General features: G+C 41.6%; 1 protein-coding gene across 3 annotated transcripts in view; it reads left to right on the top strand.

The window, feature by feature from the left end:
• LOC137626247 (uncharacterized) overlaps positions 1–16,732 on the top strand; it is a 382,723-nt gene that overhangs the window by 274,564 nt on the left and 91,427 nt on the right. For all 3 annotated transcript variants that reach the window (XM_068357322.1, XM_068357330.1, XM_068357333.1), the window contains one exon: positions 15,092–15,274. In XM_068357322.1, coding sequence (XP_068213423.1) covers positions 15,092–15,274 — 183 coding nt within the window. The remainder of the gene's footprint in view (positions 1–15,091; positions 15,275–16,732) is intronic.

The raw sequence follows: 16,732 nt of genomic DNA, 5'->3' as shown, positions 1-16,732 counted from the left end.
CATAACCTCACTTTGAAGATGGTGTTCCTTCTTGCTTTAGCCTCGGCAAAGAGAGTTAGTGAACTTCATGGTCTATCATACGACATCACCCATTCAAGGGGATGGGGTAAGTGACACTCTGCTTTGTCCCTGAGTTTATTGCAAAGACTCAAAATCCAGGGTTACTGGACCCCAGATTCCGCCCTTTCAGATTAAGAGTCAACGTTCTGTAACCAATGACCCAGATCAGTTATTACTATGCCCAGTGAGGAGTTTGAGATATAATGCATTGCACCAACTCAGCCGCAACTGTCAGCCCTATTCGTCAGCACAGGTAGAGTTAAGAGGAGAGTCACCAAGAACACCATTTCTTCATTGATTCACAAAGTTATAGACTCAGATCTGAATCCTGATTGTCCTTCAGCTCGAAAACCTCGAGTTCACGATGTCGGGGGCATCAGTACGTCCCTGGCATTTAAACGCAACTTTTCAGTGTTACAAATCCCCGCGTGGAAGCGTCAGACGACCGTCACCGCCCACTATCTTAGAGACATGACTGACAGAAGACTCGATATGTTCTCTATCAATCTGTGGAGGCTGTACAACAAGTGGTTTAAGAATACCTCGGTCTCCTTGTTGGACAGGTAGGAGATGGTTGAGAACATTGGTTACCTGGCTTAAGTCTGGGGTGAATGAATAGAATGACGGGCTTTTTTTTTTTCTTTATCTTCCCCTCTCTTGTGGAACAGTGCCATGGGTCCCTCTGCAAGCCAGCTTCATCCTCTGCAGGTAATAACCTGTTGTGTGATTAATGTAATTAACAATATTTGTTTGTAATATACCTTGGGAAAACACTGCCACAGTTATGAGGTAGTTAGATTGTTTACACCTGTAGGAGTTGTCGGAAAAACAATGCCGTAGTGACGAGGGAGACAGATCGTTCACACCTTGAGAAGTTGTCAGGTAGCTGTTGTCCAGGTAGGATGATTGCCCCGGGGCTCAGAGGTTGTGAATTCATGGTGTGGGTCCTTTCCTGCTATTGTCCTCATTGGTTGGTGAGTTGCAACTCGAAGGTCGTCCATTACTACCACAGAGGGAACTTGTAAGGTGAGTTTTAACTACAAGCTATCTTTGCCTATTCCAAGAAAGTATGGCATCTAAGATTACAATGGACATGATTAAGCCATTCACCGGTGAAGGAATCGTTGTGTCATGGTTGAAGAAGGTGACCTTAGTGGCTAAGCTACAGAAAATAGTAGACTTAGCCAGTTTTATTCCTTTGTATCTGGAGGGTGATGCTCTAGCACTTTATTTGGAGATGGGTGATGAAGACCAAGAATGTGCAGCAAAAATTCAAGAAAAATTTAAAGTAGCATTTTCTGATGATTCATTCTCTGCTTTTGGGAAACTTGTTCAATTGAAGTGGACGGGAGAACCATTTGATGTGTATACTAATGAGATTAGGAGGCTGGCGGGTTTAGCTAAGTTTGATAAGGTTGGTTTAGAAAATGTTGTGAAGCTAACGTTTGTTAATGGTTTTCCAGATAATATTAGTGTTGCTTTACAGCAATTGCCAATGTGATGACAATGGCAATGAGTGAATTGATTAGCCATGCTAGGATTTTGTCATCTAAACAGCAAGGTGGTGTGGTAGCTGTAACTGTCAGAAAGGGTGGAGAAGGAAGTGGTGCAAAACATGAGAATAGGGCTAGGCCTTTCCAGTTTAGGGGTCAGTGTTTCTGATGTGTTGGCCCTCATATGATAAAAGACTGTAAAGAGACACAGGTGTGGTGTTTTAGGTGCAATAAAATTGGTCATATGGCCAGTCGTTGTCAAGAACAGGTTGCGGGAAACGAGTAAGGGGTAACTACTGCGCCTGTAGCCGCCCTTTTGATGATAAAAAGGTGCACCTTGATACATTGCCTATAATTGATGTTTGGATTGGTAATGAGGCTGCAAAGGGTCTTGTAGATACAGGCTGCTCTACATCTGTGGGGCATTCTAATTTTGTGCCTCGCTGTAAAGGAGAAGTGTACATCAGTGCTTTTGATGGGAGTCATATTAAGTGTAAAGTTGCAGATTGTGTGGAGCTGTGTGCGAATGGTAAATGTGTGATAGTGAGGGCTGTAGTGTCGAATGAACTGGTTAATAGCGTTGATGTGGTGTTAGGAGTTAATGTTATTGACCAATTGAGAGGTGTCACAGTGACCCAAGGAAAGGTATGTTTTGGTGCTTTTGGTGTTGCTTCAGTTGGTCAAGAAATTAAGCATAGACTTGGTGGTGAGAGGGATAACAATAGTTCAACAGCTGTAATTGAAGATCCAGACTTTCATGCTAGGTTTGAGGGACAGAAATGGAGTCAGGTGGTTTTGGGAAAATAATGAAACTGTGACACTGAAGAATAAAGTAAGTTGTTATGATAAAAAGCTTAATGGTTGGAAGAAGGAAGTGGACAGGTGGATTGCCGAAGGTATTTTAGTTCTGTGGAAAGAAAAGGTTGACGTTGGTATCATTCCTCTAATGGCAGTGGAACAGCCAACAAAGAACAAGGTGAGACCAGTGCTTGATTTTTGGGAACTTAATGTGAATGTCAAGTGTCACACTGGTGATGTGACTGATGTATGCAGTGAGACACTACGAAAATGGCGACAGACAGGTGAGAATGTGTCTGTTGTGGATTTGAAGTCGGCCTACTTACAGTTGAGCGTTGATGAAAAATTGTGGCCATATCAACTTGTGAACTTTAGGGGACAGACTTTTTGCTTTACAAGATTGGGATTCGGGTTGAACTCTGCACCATAGATTATGTCTAGGATACTAAAGACTGTATTAAGTAAGGATGAAAAAATAGAGAGAGCAACCAGTTCATATATAGATGACATTCCTGTGAATGAATCGATAGCCTCTGCTGATGAGGTGATTAGACATTTGAATACCTTGGGTTGATAACAAAGTCCCTTGAGTCACTCAATGGAGGTGCTGCTTTAGGATTGCAACTGCAAAAAGTTGGAGGAGAGTTGATGTTCCAGAGAGGTAATAAGGTGCCTGAAGTTGCAGATATGCTTACAAGGATGGAATTGTTTTCAGTTTGTGGTACATTAGTGGGCCATTATCCCATAGCTGGATGGTTAAGAATTGCATGTAGGTACATTAAGAGAAGAGCCTCAGGAGCACGTTGGGAGTATTCTGTTGGTGAACAGTCCATGAGGATGATTAAAGAAGTAATTGAGGGAGTAAAGTTAGATGATCCTGTGAGAGGAAACTGGTGTGTCCCGAATGTAAAGCATAGTGTTGTGTGGTGTGAAGCCAGCAAAATTGCTATGGGTGTAGTTTTGGAGATAAATGGCAAGATTGCTGAGGATGCTGCTTGTCTTAGAAAAAAGGACGATTTCAACCACATCAATGTTGCCAAACTAGAAGCTGTTTTGAAAGGAGTAAATTTAGCCATTAGGTGGGGTTTAGAGTCGATAGAGGTGAGGACTGACTCTGCAACCGTGGGGCATGGTTGAAATTTATAGTCAGTGCTGAGAAGGGTGTCCACACAAAAGGAGCTGCTGAGATAATAATTAAAAGATGCTTGGGTACATTGAAGGAATTGATTACTGAGTTTGGTTTGAATATCGTTGTTCATATGGTACCTTCGGAGAAGAATAAAACTGATATTTTGACAAGAGTCAAGAAGAATTGGTTGGTGAGCAGTGAAGTTGAACATGCACATCTCTGTGCAGGTGCTGTAGTTGACATAACAGAGTTGTATAATAAACACCATATGGGAATTGACAAAACACTATATTTAGCTAAAAAGTTGGATCATCAAGTTTCCAGAGTATGTGTGAAGAAGGTAGTTCAGTGTTGTGATCGTTGTCAGTCCATTGATCCTGCGCCTGTGATGCACAAAGGAGGCGAATTAAGTGTTGAAAGAAACTGGCAGATCCTAGCTATTGATGTTACTCATTACAGACAGGTACCCTATTTATCAGTGGTGGATTGTGGTCCAGGTCGTTTTGCAATATGGAGGCAGCTAAAGAGAGAAGATGCTCAAGAAATATCTGCTGAGTTGAATTGCATATTTTTTAATATAAAACTTACCCGCTGATTATATAAAGAGCTGAAGTCCCCTGACGCCCTGGCAGAAATTCAAATTCTCGCGCTATCGAAGATACGGCAGGTGTACACCCGCACCCTAGCGGTAGCTCAGGTGGAACAACACACCAACTTCAGTTCTTCTCCTGCCCGCCTAGCTTGCTGACATATTGAAGTTCGCTCTCGTGGTTTTACTCTTTTGGGAAGTTGTTTGGTGATGTACAACGTTCTTTTCTGAGTTTAAGCTATCGTTAATTGTTTTCTCTTTATTCTAATCTTGAAATCTTTTTGTTTGAGGTTATCTTTATTAATATTTCCCTTATTTTTTTCTCGTCGGTCTTTCACGTAACCATTCAAAATGGCCGACTCCTCCCCTGCTTTACGTAGGTGTGTTAGTGAAGGGTGTCGTACTCGACTTCCTAAAGGATCTACAGTGAACCCTCGCTACTTCGCGGTTCGACCATCGCGGATTCACCACTTCGCGGGTTTTTTTCATAACCCATATATATATACATATCGCGGATTTTCCGGAAATTTCGAAAATACCGCGATATCTGAAGACCCCAAATACGATATTTCGTTACCTGTAATTCCATTAATACTGTAATTAGTAATATCTGCTCTTACTGATTGTTCATTGCATTACATATGACATATAATTAAGCACAGAAAGAAATAAAACACGAAAAGAGAATGTGATCATACGATAATTCAGTACTGTATACAGTACGTAGTAAAATTAAATCGAACATGAAACGCAAATCAGATGCAGTCATACCATATTAGAATGGTGTAAGGCTGCTGTATGTTGATTTTGTTATTACCAATGTTTTACTTAATTTTTCTTAGGACTTCCAAATGAAATGTTTTTCTTTATGACGCCGCCTGAAACGACGGCGTCATAAAGTACACTCAGTAAACAACCACGCTCAGTAAACAAAGAAGGCATTTAACGCGCATGATGAAAGTGATAAATAATGATATTTACAGTAAAAGCTTTTAGAAAATATGTTATTACAAATATTATTTACCGTATCTATATAAAATCATACAGTACATACTGTACGTAGCAAAGCAGGAAAACAATTTACGAGAGAGAGAGAGAGAGAGAGAGAGAGAGAGAGAGAGAGAGAGAGAGAGAGAGAGAGAGAGAGAGAGATTGTTTTACGTACGTAAATGTAAATTTTAAACAAAAAAAATATGATAGGTTACAGCATGTAAACTCTTCAGACTTTTAAAACCTTCCATTTAACTTAATGCATACAGTACTAAACTAAAACAGGCACAAATATTAAAATGTTAGAATATTAAAGTAAAAAATAAAGATTATTACTGTACTCACCACGAAAGAAGTTCAAGAAAAACTTGAATGATGATGGCGATGAATTTGCTGCACAGTAGAAATGATGATGATGAAGCTGATGATGTCTTCTACTGTGCAGCCAATAATAGTATTTTACGTCTCTTCAGACGGAGGTGTCTTTTCCTGGTACACCTCTTCAACTTCTTCCTGAGACACTTCTTCAATTTCTTCCGAGGGCATTGTGATCGGAAGTTGCTGCCGCTGCTTCTTTTTTCGCAAGAGCATCCTGTAGGGAGCCATGTGTTCATCGATCTTGTTGCAGAATTGTACAGAACGAACCATATCCTCGTCCCACTCTTGCGACATTTCTTTCACCTCATTCGCAAGCTTGCAGAGCTTGGCAAGCCGTTCTAATGTTAAGCCCGTTTCTTCGACATTTTCTTGGATCTCTTCCTGTGTTTCACTGTCTTCTTCACTGGCCGATTTCGTCAGGTCTTCGAGGTCTGCGGCCGAGTAACTTCTACTGTCTTTTAACATATCGAGAAGCGTCACCTTCTCAGCAATCGTCATCATCTTTTGGTGGTGTTTAGGCTCGCTACCAGCCTTAGTAGAAGCAGAACGCTTGGGAGGCATTGTACAGTAGGGTTTAACAGAAAGTTCAACAAAAAGTTCAACTTAAAACAGTCACGCACAGCACAGATTAAAGTTCACAATAACTTAACAACGTCAACACAGCGATACGGCGGGAGACAAAGTGACCGCGGAAAGAGATGCTGCGGGTTGGAGAAGCGGTCAAAACACCAATCACAGGCTAGATTACAAAACTTGGGTTCTGATTCGTCATCTATCAGCGCTTGAACCAATCACAACCCATCTTATATGCTACGTAGGTTACCAATTCAAAGTACAAGATACCCTGCGTACAGTATACTGTACAGTAATAATAATACTGTAATAATAATATTAAATAATGATACTGTAATAATAATATTAAATAATGATACTATAATAATAATAATAATAATAATAATAATAATAATGATAATAATAATAATAATAATAATAACAATAATAATTTTAATAACAACAACAACAATAATAATAATAATAACAATAATAATAATACAGTAGCTTTACGTACGCTATTTTACGCTTTTGTTGTAGGATGTGTGTCTCTCTCTCTCTCTCTCTCTCTCTCTCTCTCTCTCTCTCTCTCTCTATCTCTCTCTCTCTCTCTCTCTCTCTCTCTCTCTCTCTCTCTCTCTCTCTCTCTCTCTCTCTCTCGTACGCTTATTCGAAATGTGATTTTTGCAACAAAGAATATTATTGGATGCAGTACTACGTACGTATACATACAAAAGATTCATGGAAAAGAAGCACATCCATTACATTTGTAGTACAGTAGTAGCCAACAGCAGCCTTACACCATTCTAATATGGTATGACTGCATCTGATTTGCGTTTCATGTTCGATTTAATTTTACTACGTACTGTATACAGTACTGTATTATCGTATGATCACATTCTCTTTTCGTGTTTTATTTCTTTCTGTGCTTAATTATATGTCATATGTAATGCAATGAACAATCAGTAAGAGCAGATATTACTAATTACAGTATTAATGGAATTACAGGTAACGAAATATCGTATTTGGGGTCTTCAGATATCGCGGTATTTTCGAAATTTCCGGAAAATCCGCGATATTTATATATATATGGGTTATGAAAAAAACCCACGAAGTGGTGAATCCGCGATGGTTGAACCGCGAAGTAGCGAGGGTTCACTGTAGTGGATCGCCCGCGTCAACAACTTGTGGACGCGTCGCGTCATAACATCGATTCTCAGCGTCGACATCTTGACAGCTTTGATCGTTCGCGTCAACAGTTTTCGGACTCTTCGCGTCCACTCAGCGGTCTTCGGCAGTTGCCTTTTGAGTCCAAGCGTCAATCTGGTCAACAGCAGTCGGATCCTAAGCGGTCTCGGCAGTTGTTAGTTAACAAAGATCGTCTACCCTTCCATGTTTCACGTCAATCTGCTTCGACCTCTCCCCGTCAGTTGGATGCAGATACTGTATTGGCTTTGACAGGCAATCCCATCCAGACTTTGTTCCTTTGGTTCAGGCTGCAGCAGTTGCTGCACTGCCAGAAGACGAACTTGAGGAAAAGTCGGATGTGGACGATCCTATTGAGGAAGTCTCTGAGAATGAGGAAGAGAAGCATTATCAACATGCTGTTGATCTTTGCAAGTTGATGTTGATTCTTACTGGAATTTTCCCGGATCAGTTTACTCCTGTGGCCCCTCGTTCTCCGCCTTCTGAGTTCATCTTAGGTAAAGCTACCAAAGTTCCAGTTTATACCAAGATGGTTCTTTCTCGATCCTCTAAACGGGCCTTGAAATTAATGGGTTCCTGGTTGGACTCTAAGAAATCTTTTGGCAAGACGGCCTTTGCCTTTCCACCCGCTAGGTTGGCTTCTAAATCTAGTGTGTGGTACGAGACTGGTGAAGTGTTGGGCTTGAGTTTTCCTTCATCTGCCCAAGGGGATTTCTCAAGTTTAGTAGATGCGTCCCGTCGTCTTGCCTTAAGGAAAACGAAGATTTGGTGGTCTATTCCAGAGTTCGATCATTTGCTTAAAGGTCTGTTCAGGGCCTTCGAGGTGTTTAATTTCTTAGACTGGGCTCTGGGGGCTTTGAGTAAGAGGGTCTCAGATATGACGGACACGGACACTAGTGGACTGGTTCATTTGATGTCCTGCTTGGACAAAGGTGTGAGGGATGGCTCCAATGAGCTAGCTGCCTTGTTCACAGCTGGAATCCTCAAGAAAAGGGCCACGATGTGCTCTTTTCTCTCTGCAGGAGTGTCTCCCTGCCAGAAAACGGGCCTTCTTTTCACTCCATTGGCTAATACCTTATTTCCGCAAGAGTTGGTAGGCGAAGTGGCCACTGCTCTCACGCAGAAGGCCACTCATGACTTAGTTACTAATACAACAAGGAAAGTTTTGCCGTCGACGTTTTCCTCTCGTAAGCCTAAGGAATCCTCTTTTGGTTTTCGACCTTCTCAGTCCTTTCGTGGGAAATCCTCTGGAAGGGGCTCTTTCAAACCAGAAGGAAGGAAACCTAGAGGCAGAGGGGTCAAGTCCGGCCGAGGTAAAGTCTGACTGCCCTTTCCTTCAGACAGCAGTGGGTGCCAGGTTGACTCACTTCTGGGAGGCTTGGGAGAGAAATGGAGCGGACCCTTGGTCTGTCCAAGTGTTAAAGGAGGGTTACAAGATTCCCTTCCTGGCAAATCCTCCTTTAGTCACAGATCCGGTGGATCTTTCGCCCAAATACAGATAGGGACCGAAGAAGCAAGCCATGCGTCTTCAGACGTCTCTTTTATTAGAGAAGCAAGCAATAGAGGAAGTGCAGGATGTAACGTCTCCGGGGTTTTACAACCGCCTTTTCCTAGTACCCAAGAGTTCCGGGGAGTGGAGACCGGTTCTGGACGTAAGTGTGCTAAATGGTTACGTCCAAAATTCGATGTACACTATGGAAACTCAGAAGACAGTTCTGGCGGCTGTGAGGAAGGACGATTGGATGGTCTCTATAGATCTTCAGGACGCCTATTTCCACCTTCCGATTCATCCCAGCTGCAGACGTTATCTGAGGTTCATGGATGGAAACAAGGTCTTCCAGTTCAGGGCTCTTTGTTTCGGACTCTGCATGGCTCCTCTATAGTTTACCAAGATCATGCTGAATGTGGCAAGCATGCTGCATTCGAGGGGAATCAGAGCCTCTCTGTATCTGGACGATTGGCTGATAAGAGCCTCCTCAGCCGATTGTTGTTTGAAGAACCTCAAAATGACTTTGGATCTCCCCAGAGAACTGGGCCTCCTGGTGAGCTCGAAAAAATCGCAACTGACTCCATCCCAGGAGATTCTTTATTTAGGGATGGAGATTCACAGTTGGAGTTTTCGGGCTTTTCCGTCGTCGGAGAGAATTCAGGCAGCCCTCCTAAAAGTCCAAACTTTCCTGAAGAGAGAACTTTGCTCCGTAAGAGATTGGATGAGACTTCTGGGGACTCTCTCATCATTAGAGAAGTTCGTGACCCTGGGGAGGTTGCACTTGCGTCCTCTTCAGTTTCATCTCAATCGCCATTGGAAGAAAGGGGACAACCTCGACAGGGATTGCATTCCCATCTCGGTTTCCATCAAGTCTCATCTTCAATGGTGGTACAACGAGCCCAGACTGAAAGAAGGCTTGTCTTTACCTCAGAAGAGCCCAGACCTCGTGTTGTGTTCCGACGCCTCCAACTCGGGGTGGGGAGCCACTCTAGAGAAGAAGGAGCTTTTGGGGACTTGGACTGTGGAGCAAACATCTCTCCACATCAATCAAAAGGAGCTTTTGGCTATTCATCTGGCTCTCATAGGCTTCGAGAAGCAGATCAGGGGCAAAGTGGTCCAAGTCAATGCGGACAGCACGACAGCTCTGGCCTATATTGTGAAACAAGGCGGGACCCACTCTTGGTCTCTGTACGAGATTGCAAGACTTCTTCTCATTTGGGCAGAGGAAAGGAAGGTGACTCTTTTGACTCGATTCATCCAGGGGGTCAACAATGTGAGCGCAGACAGACTCAGCAGGGGAGGTCAGGTTCTCTCCACAGAGTGGATTTTACACCTGGACGTCTGCAAGAGTCTGTGGCGGTTATGGGGTCGTCCTCTCGTGGATCTCTTTGCCACCGCAAAGAAAAAAAGGCCGGAGTGTTACTGCTCTCCGGTTCCGGATCCCGAAGCCTTGCACATAGACGCCTTTCTAATGAACTGGTCACACATGGAGGTTTATGCTTTCATCCGTTCAAGATTCTTTACAAAGTGATTCAGAAGTTCATTTCCCACGAAGAGACCAGAATGACACTGATAGCTCCGTTCTGGCCGTCAAGGAGCTGGCTTCCAGAGGTACTGGAATGGATGGTAGATTTCCCGAGAAGCCTTCCCATAAGACCCGATCTTCTCAGACAACCTCACTTGGCCCGAAATCATCTAAACCTCCGAGCTCTACGTCTGACTGCCTTCAGACTATCGAAAAACTCGCTAGGCAATTGCGAGGGCAAGGAAGTCTTCAACCATCAAGGTGTATCAGTCCAAGTGGGAGTTATTCAGAGAGTGGTGTAGGACTAACGCGATTTCCTCTTCCAGTACCTCCCTTACCCAGATAGCAGATTTTTTCTTAGACCTTAAATTTAAACATCTACTATTAAAGGTTACAGGAGTATGTTGGCAACGGTTTTTAGACACAGGAACCTAGACCTTTCTAATAATAAGGATCTACAAGATTTGCTTAGGTCTTTTGATACTACCAGGAAGATTCAAACAGCTCCCCTTGCCTGGAATTTGGATGTTGTCCTTAAATTTCTCATGAGTGACAGATTTGAGCCTTTACACTCGGTTTAATTTAAGGATTTAACCTTGAAAACTTTTTCTGGTTAGCCTTGCCACTGCTAAAAGAGTTAGTGAGGTACACGCTTTAAGCAGGAGCATTGGTTTTCGGAATGGAAAAGCCATTTGTTCTTTGCAACTGGGGTTTCTGGCCAAGAATGAAAACCCTACTCGGCCATGGCCCAAATCTTTCAAGATTTCTAACCTTTCTGATTTGGCTGGAGATGAATTAGAAAGGGTACTCTGTCCAGTTAGAGCGTCACGGCTTTATGTGGACAGGACTAAGAATCTGAGGGGTAACTCAGACGCTCTGTGGTGTGCAGTTCGGAAACCCTCGATGCCCATGTCTAAGAATGCCTTGATTTTTTTCATTAGATTGTTGATTCGAGAAGCTCATGCTCAGTGTGATGAGTCGGATCAGAGGCTTCTCAAAGTGAAGACACATGAAGTCAGAGCGGTAGCGACTTCAGTGGCCTTTAAACAGAACCGTTCTCTGCAAAGTCTGATGGATACGACCTTTTGGAGAAGTAAGTCTGTTTTTGCATCCCATTATTTGAGAAATGTTCAGACCCGCTATGAGGACTTTTTTACGTTAGGTCCTTTTGTAGCGGCAAATGCGATAGTAGGTGAATGATCTACCACTACGTTCCCTTTTTCCTAATACCCCTTTTCTATCTCTTGGAACTCGTTTGTTATGGTTGTTTGTGGAGATTAGTCGTCAGTCTTCCGCAATCTTTGATTTGGTTAGGTGGTCAATTTGTTCATAGAGTGCACCCGGAACAAGGGTATTGGTTGAGGTTCTGTCATGTTATAGGTGGTCGTACCATTTGACAGCTCCTAGAGATTTTCAGCCCGAGTGGATCACTGGATCTCTTAAGGATAGCGGACGAAATGAGGCAGAGTATCATTGCTGTCAGCTTCCTTATCAGGTGAGAACCGCTTAAGTTTGTTGTATGTAACCCTTAAGTGAATTTTCAATATGTAGCTGTCTCTGACCCGCCACCAATGGGTGTCAATCAGCTCTTTATATAACCAGCGGGTAAGTTTTATATTTAAAAATGATATTTTCATAATAAAATAAATTTTTGAATATACTTACCCGCTGGTTATATAAATTTAACACCCACCCTCCTCCCCTCTAGAGACTACCTGTGGTATTGCTATGAGGCATGGAAGAACTGGAGTTGGTGTGTTGTTCCACCTGAGCTACCGCTAGGGTGCGGGTGTACACCTGCCGTATCTTCGATAGCGCGAGAATTTGAATTTCTGCCAGGGCGTCGGGGGACTTCAGCTCTTTATATAACCAGCGGGTAAGTATATTCAAAAATTTATTTTATTATGAAAATATCATTTTTTTAAAGAGGGCCATTTGATGAACTATTACTGGATAATAGTACAGCGTTTAGGTCGCAGTGGTTAGGAGATATGTTGTCTCGTTGGAACACTGTTAGGGTGTTTCGGGCTGCTTATGGACCGGGAGGAAATGGAATAGTTGAAAGACATCATAGGACCATCAAGGCTATTGCAGAGAGAGGAGGAATTAGTCCTATAGAAGCAGTATTTTGGTACAACAGCACACCAAGATCTGGACAAGTTGAATCGTCTGTTCCACAACTTTCGGTATACAGATATGAGTGGAGGTATCTTTCAGTAGTCCCCAATGGAACAGATACCACCCAAGACAAGCCCCTTTTAATTAAGATGGGAGAGGAAGTGTGGGTGAAGCCCCCAAACGCCCATTGCACTACTCAATGGCGTAAAGGGATTGTCACTCATGTGAACTCTTCAAACAACATTTCCGTTGATGGAATGCCAAGGCATGTGTTGGATGTGCGACCAGTTATAGTTCCAGCTTCCCTATCTGATGGCTCAAGCAAAATGTCAAGTGGTGATTCAGTCTCTGAAGAATCAGTGGAATCACAAGTAAGTGTTCAAAGAGAAACGGGAGAAAATCAGCATCCACAGAGGAATAGAAAACCACCTGTATGGATGGCTGATTATGTTTCTGATTAAGTCTTGTGCTGTTTGTGTGTGTGTGTGTGTATGTATGTATGATGCGTGTTGACCTTAAGATCAGGTGGGCGTGTTGTGTGATTAATGTAATTAACGATATTTGTTTGTAATATACCTTGGGAAAACACTGCCACAGTTATGAGGTAGTTAGATTGTTTACACCTGTAGGAGTTGTCGGAAAAACAATGCCTTAGTGACGAGGGAGACAGATTGTTCACACCTTGAGAAGTTGTCAGGTAGCTGTTGTCCAGGTAGGGTGATTGCCCCGGGGCTCAGAGGTTGTGAATTCGTGGTGTGGGTCCTTTCCTGCTATTGTTCTCATTGGTTGGTGAGTTGCAACTCGAAGGCCGTCCATTACTACCACAGAGGGAACTTGTAAGGTGAGTTTTAACTACATAACCATTTCCCTTGTGTAACCTAGTATAATTTATTATTATATACTTGTACACATCCCCAATGCTTCCTGCGAGGTAAGCATTTGGAAACTTCTATATATGAAACAAACATTTCTATTTTCTAACTAAGAATATGCTTACTTAGATGTTCATATGCTCTCTCTCACAACCACATGGGTTCCACAGGCCGCTATCATACTCGCTTATGTATTAGCGAGGTGTCAAGGTTCTCTTATAGATACAATCTAATACTGTACAGGGAAAGCCCGGGTCCATGATCAAGCCAGTGGACGAGTCATCCATATAAATAATGTAAAGTTTGTTAGTTAAACAAATGCCAAATTTGGAAATAATTTGTATTTTTCCTAACTAATACAAACTTGTAATTACTTATATATATTGTCCCGCCATCACCTGTCCCCCAATAAGTCCTGCCTGCAATAAAAAAGTGACACTTCACCGATGAGTGAGTAGATATAGGTGGCTGGGTATCTCCCAGCTACCCCCTACTTACCCTCTACAGTGGTTAGGGAGGGTTGCCACCTCGCATTAAAAGTCTATTGGCTAAACTTCCAGCTTTGCTGAAAAAATATCCATATGAATAACTACAGGTTTGTATTAGTTAAGAAAAATACAAATATCCAAATTTGTCATGTTATGACATGCACAAAGAAGGAAGGTGGTACTAGATTGAATGTCATGGTGAATGGAGAGTTGCCTGATGAAGTAGATCAGTTTAAGCACTTGGGTTCTGTAATTGCTGCAAATAGTGTAGTGGAAGCAGATGTACGTCAGAGAGTAAATGAAGCATGTAGTGGGGGGCCAGTGAAGGGAGGGCTAGAGAATAGAGGGTTTGAAATGAATGTAGAGAGTTTTGTTTGAGAAAGTGATTGTACCAACTGCGATGTATTGATTGGAGTTTTGGGGGATGAAAGTGACGGAGATTCAGAAATCGAATGTGTTCAAGATGAAGTTCTCGGGTGAGTATGGCTGGTATATCTCGATTAGATAGGGTTAGGAAATTAGTAGTGAGGATGAGAACTGGTGTAAGAAATGAGTTATCACCTAGAGTGGATATGAATTCATTGAGGTGGTTTGGCCATAAAGAGAGAATAGAAAAGGGCTGTCTGCTGAAGAAGGTGATGAATACAAAAGTTGATGGGAGAAGTACAAGTGGAAGGCCAAGGTTTTGAGTTGATGGATTGAGTGAAGAAAGCTTTAGGTGATAGAAGGATAGATAGATGTGAGAGAGGCAAAAGAGCGTTCTAGAAATGTGAATGAATGTCGAACGATTGTTACACAGTTACGATAGGCCGTGCTGCTTCCTCCGGTCGCCTTTGTGACTGTTGTGGTAGCAGCATTGGGGAATTCAGCATATGAAGCTTCATTGTGGTAGATAACGGGGGAGGGCGGGCTGTGTGACCCTAGCAGTACTAACCAAACTCAGCTGAATCCCTTGTCAGGCTTGGAGGAATGAGGAGAAGAAAAATCCCCTTCTGTTCCTTTTTTTTTTTTTATGTTGGGTACCCTCCAAAATTGGTGGAAGTTCCTTGGTAGATAGAATGACCTGCACCTTCCCATATCCCCACAATTTGGGTGCTTCAGAAGCAAACTGAAGATGTTTTCTCAACAATTGCTGGTGGTAAGTGTAAAGTCCGAGGCAGGATAGTTTACCAATTCTGTGTGTGTAAATTACTTACTGTTATGTATAGCATTAGAGAATTTTCCTTACTACCACCCAGGAATATGCAGGTTTCCTTTCAGCCATTGAAATTTTTCCAGGTGAATCCTAATGTGTTTAAATTGTTTAAGAGATATTTTATGGTAAGTTGGAGTTGTATTCTTAAGCTAATGAATGTTAGAATCAAGTTTGTGTCTCCTTTTTAATTACATTGACATTCCTTTCAGGATGACACTGATACACCCATTCTGGATCACAGAGAAGAATCGCCATGTAACACCCTTCACCCAGCCTTAATCTGGTTACTAACGTGTTCTCTTCCAACTCTCTATACAAAACCACAAAAAAACATGAATCTGCCACATTCAAATTCTCTTCTTCTAGATCCTCACTTGTTTATTGAGAGAATGGTAAGCTTCTAGGTGTTAGAAATGACACTTATTCTTTGTTGGTTTGATAGGATGGTATTTAAAAGTATATACAGTAAGTCTGTTGTTTTCATGTACTAGCAGCTTTTTGATATTTAGTTAATTATATTCTTTGTTGCATTTTTGCCTGGAACTTAAGTGTTGCTTTGTACTAAAAATACATAGTGGTACCTGTGACTTTCATCTGGCCTCATCTTTCAAATCTTCTCAGTAGAACCCATAATACTGACATACATAATCTTTTTAAACCTTAATAAATTATTTTTGAAAACAAATCTTATTTGTAAATACAGGTACTGATAGTCTTATTTACATTATTTTCTGTAAGTAAATCTTGCTACCCTAGTAGGAAGCCCTACTGAAGTTATGCAAGACCTGGTGACATCCCTCTTTCAGTATGAAGCTCTATTCTCAAATGGATGCATGTGTATCTAATCAGATGGAAAGGAGATATATCATGGCATACATCAAGGGTTCATAATTATGAAATGTTGAAACAGCCTTAGAAAAAGCTTTTGTGCAAGAACAAGCACTTCCACCACTTAACATCTTGCTTACATATGAAGCTTACAGAGGTAGAGGGTAGACCTCAAATTAAGGTATGCGAGATACACTGTCACACTACATTTGGATTTTGGAGGAAATGATAGTTAAACAAAAATAGAAGATTCTGATTAGAGAGGAAGGATGTTACTAAATGAAACAAAACATGAAATCTTTATGAATGCACTATCAAGTTTGAGAAGGTTATATGTCATATCCAATTTCTGAACATTCAGCTTGGTTGCTCTTAAAATTATTTGATTGTCAACTTTTTGTCTGAAAATCTGGATGGCCCAGAGTTTAATGTAAACCCTTTCCTTGGGATGGTGTTGGTCTTCCCATTGGTCCCACCAATTGCTACTTTCTTTTCTACTACTGTACTGAAGTCTTCTTGCAAACCATTTCAATTTTTGATGTCTTTAAACTTCACATCACTCGTCAACTGCTTTACCTTTATCTTCCCACTGCACTCCCAGGAATTATTGTAGCATGCAGTATTTTTCAGTCCCCTAGCTTCATAAACTTCTTTATTTTCTGCTCTGTAGATTAGTACAGTAGAATAATGGAGATGAAATGCATCTGAAATCAAACAAACGTGTTTAAACAATTTTATTTTTCAAAAATACTGAAAATGAACGATATATCCGAGATCGTATAGACAATCTCATTATACAACCTGAATGGCTAAGTCACATATTACTCAGCAGCTGCCTTAATTATATCATCATCCCACTGCATTTCCATGAATTTTAGTACATTAATTTCCAGTCCCACATCTTCATAAACTACTTTATTATCTACTTTGTATAGTAATTCAATAAAACAATGAAGATAAAATGCATCTAAGATTTAACAAAGCAATTTTTGGACAATATTTAAAAGAAAATAGAAAATTGA

The sequence above is a fragment of the Palaemon carinicauda genome, chromosome 2, assembly GCF_036898095.1.
Source record: "Palaemon carinicauda isolate YSFRI2023 chromosome 2, ASM3689809v2, whole genome shotgun sequence".
Lineage (NCBI taxonomy): Eukaryota > Metazoa > Arthropoda > Malacostraca > Decapoda > Palaemonidae > Palaemon > Palaemon carinicauda.
Note: the sequence above shows the minus strand (reverse complement) of the source record. Positions and strands in the feature narration are given on the sequence as shown.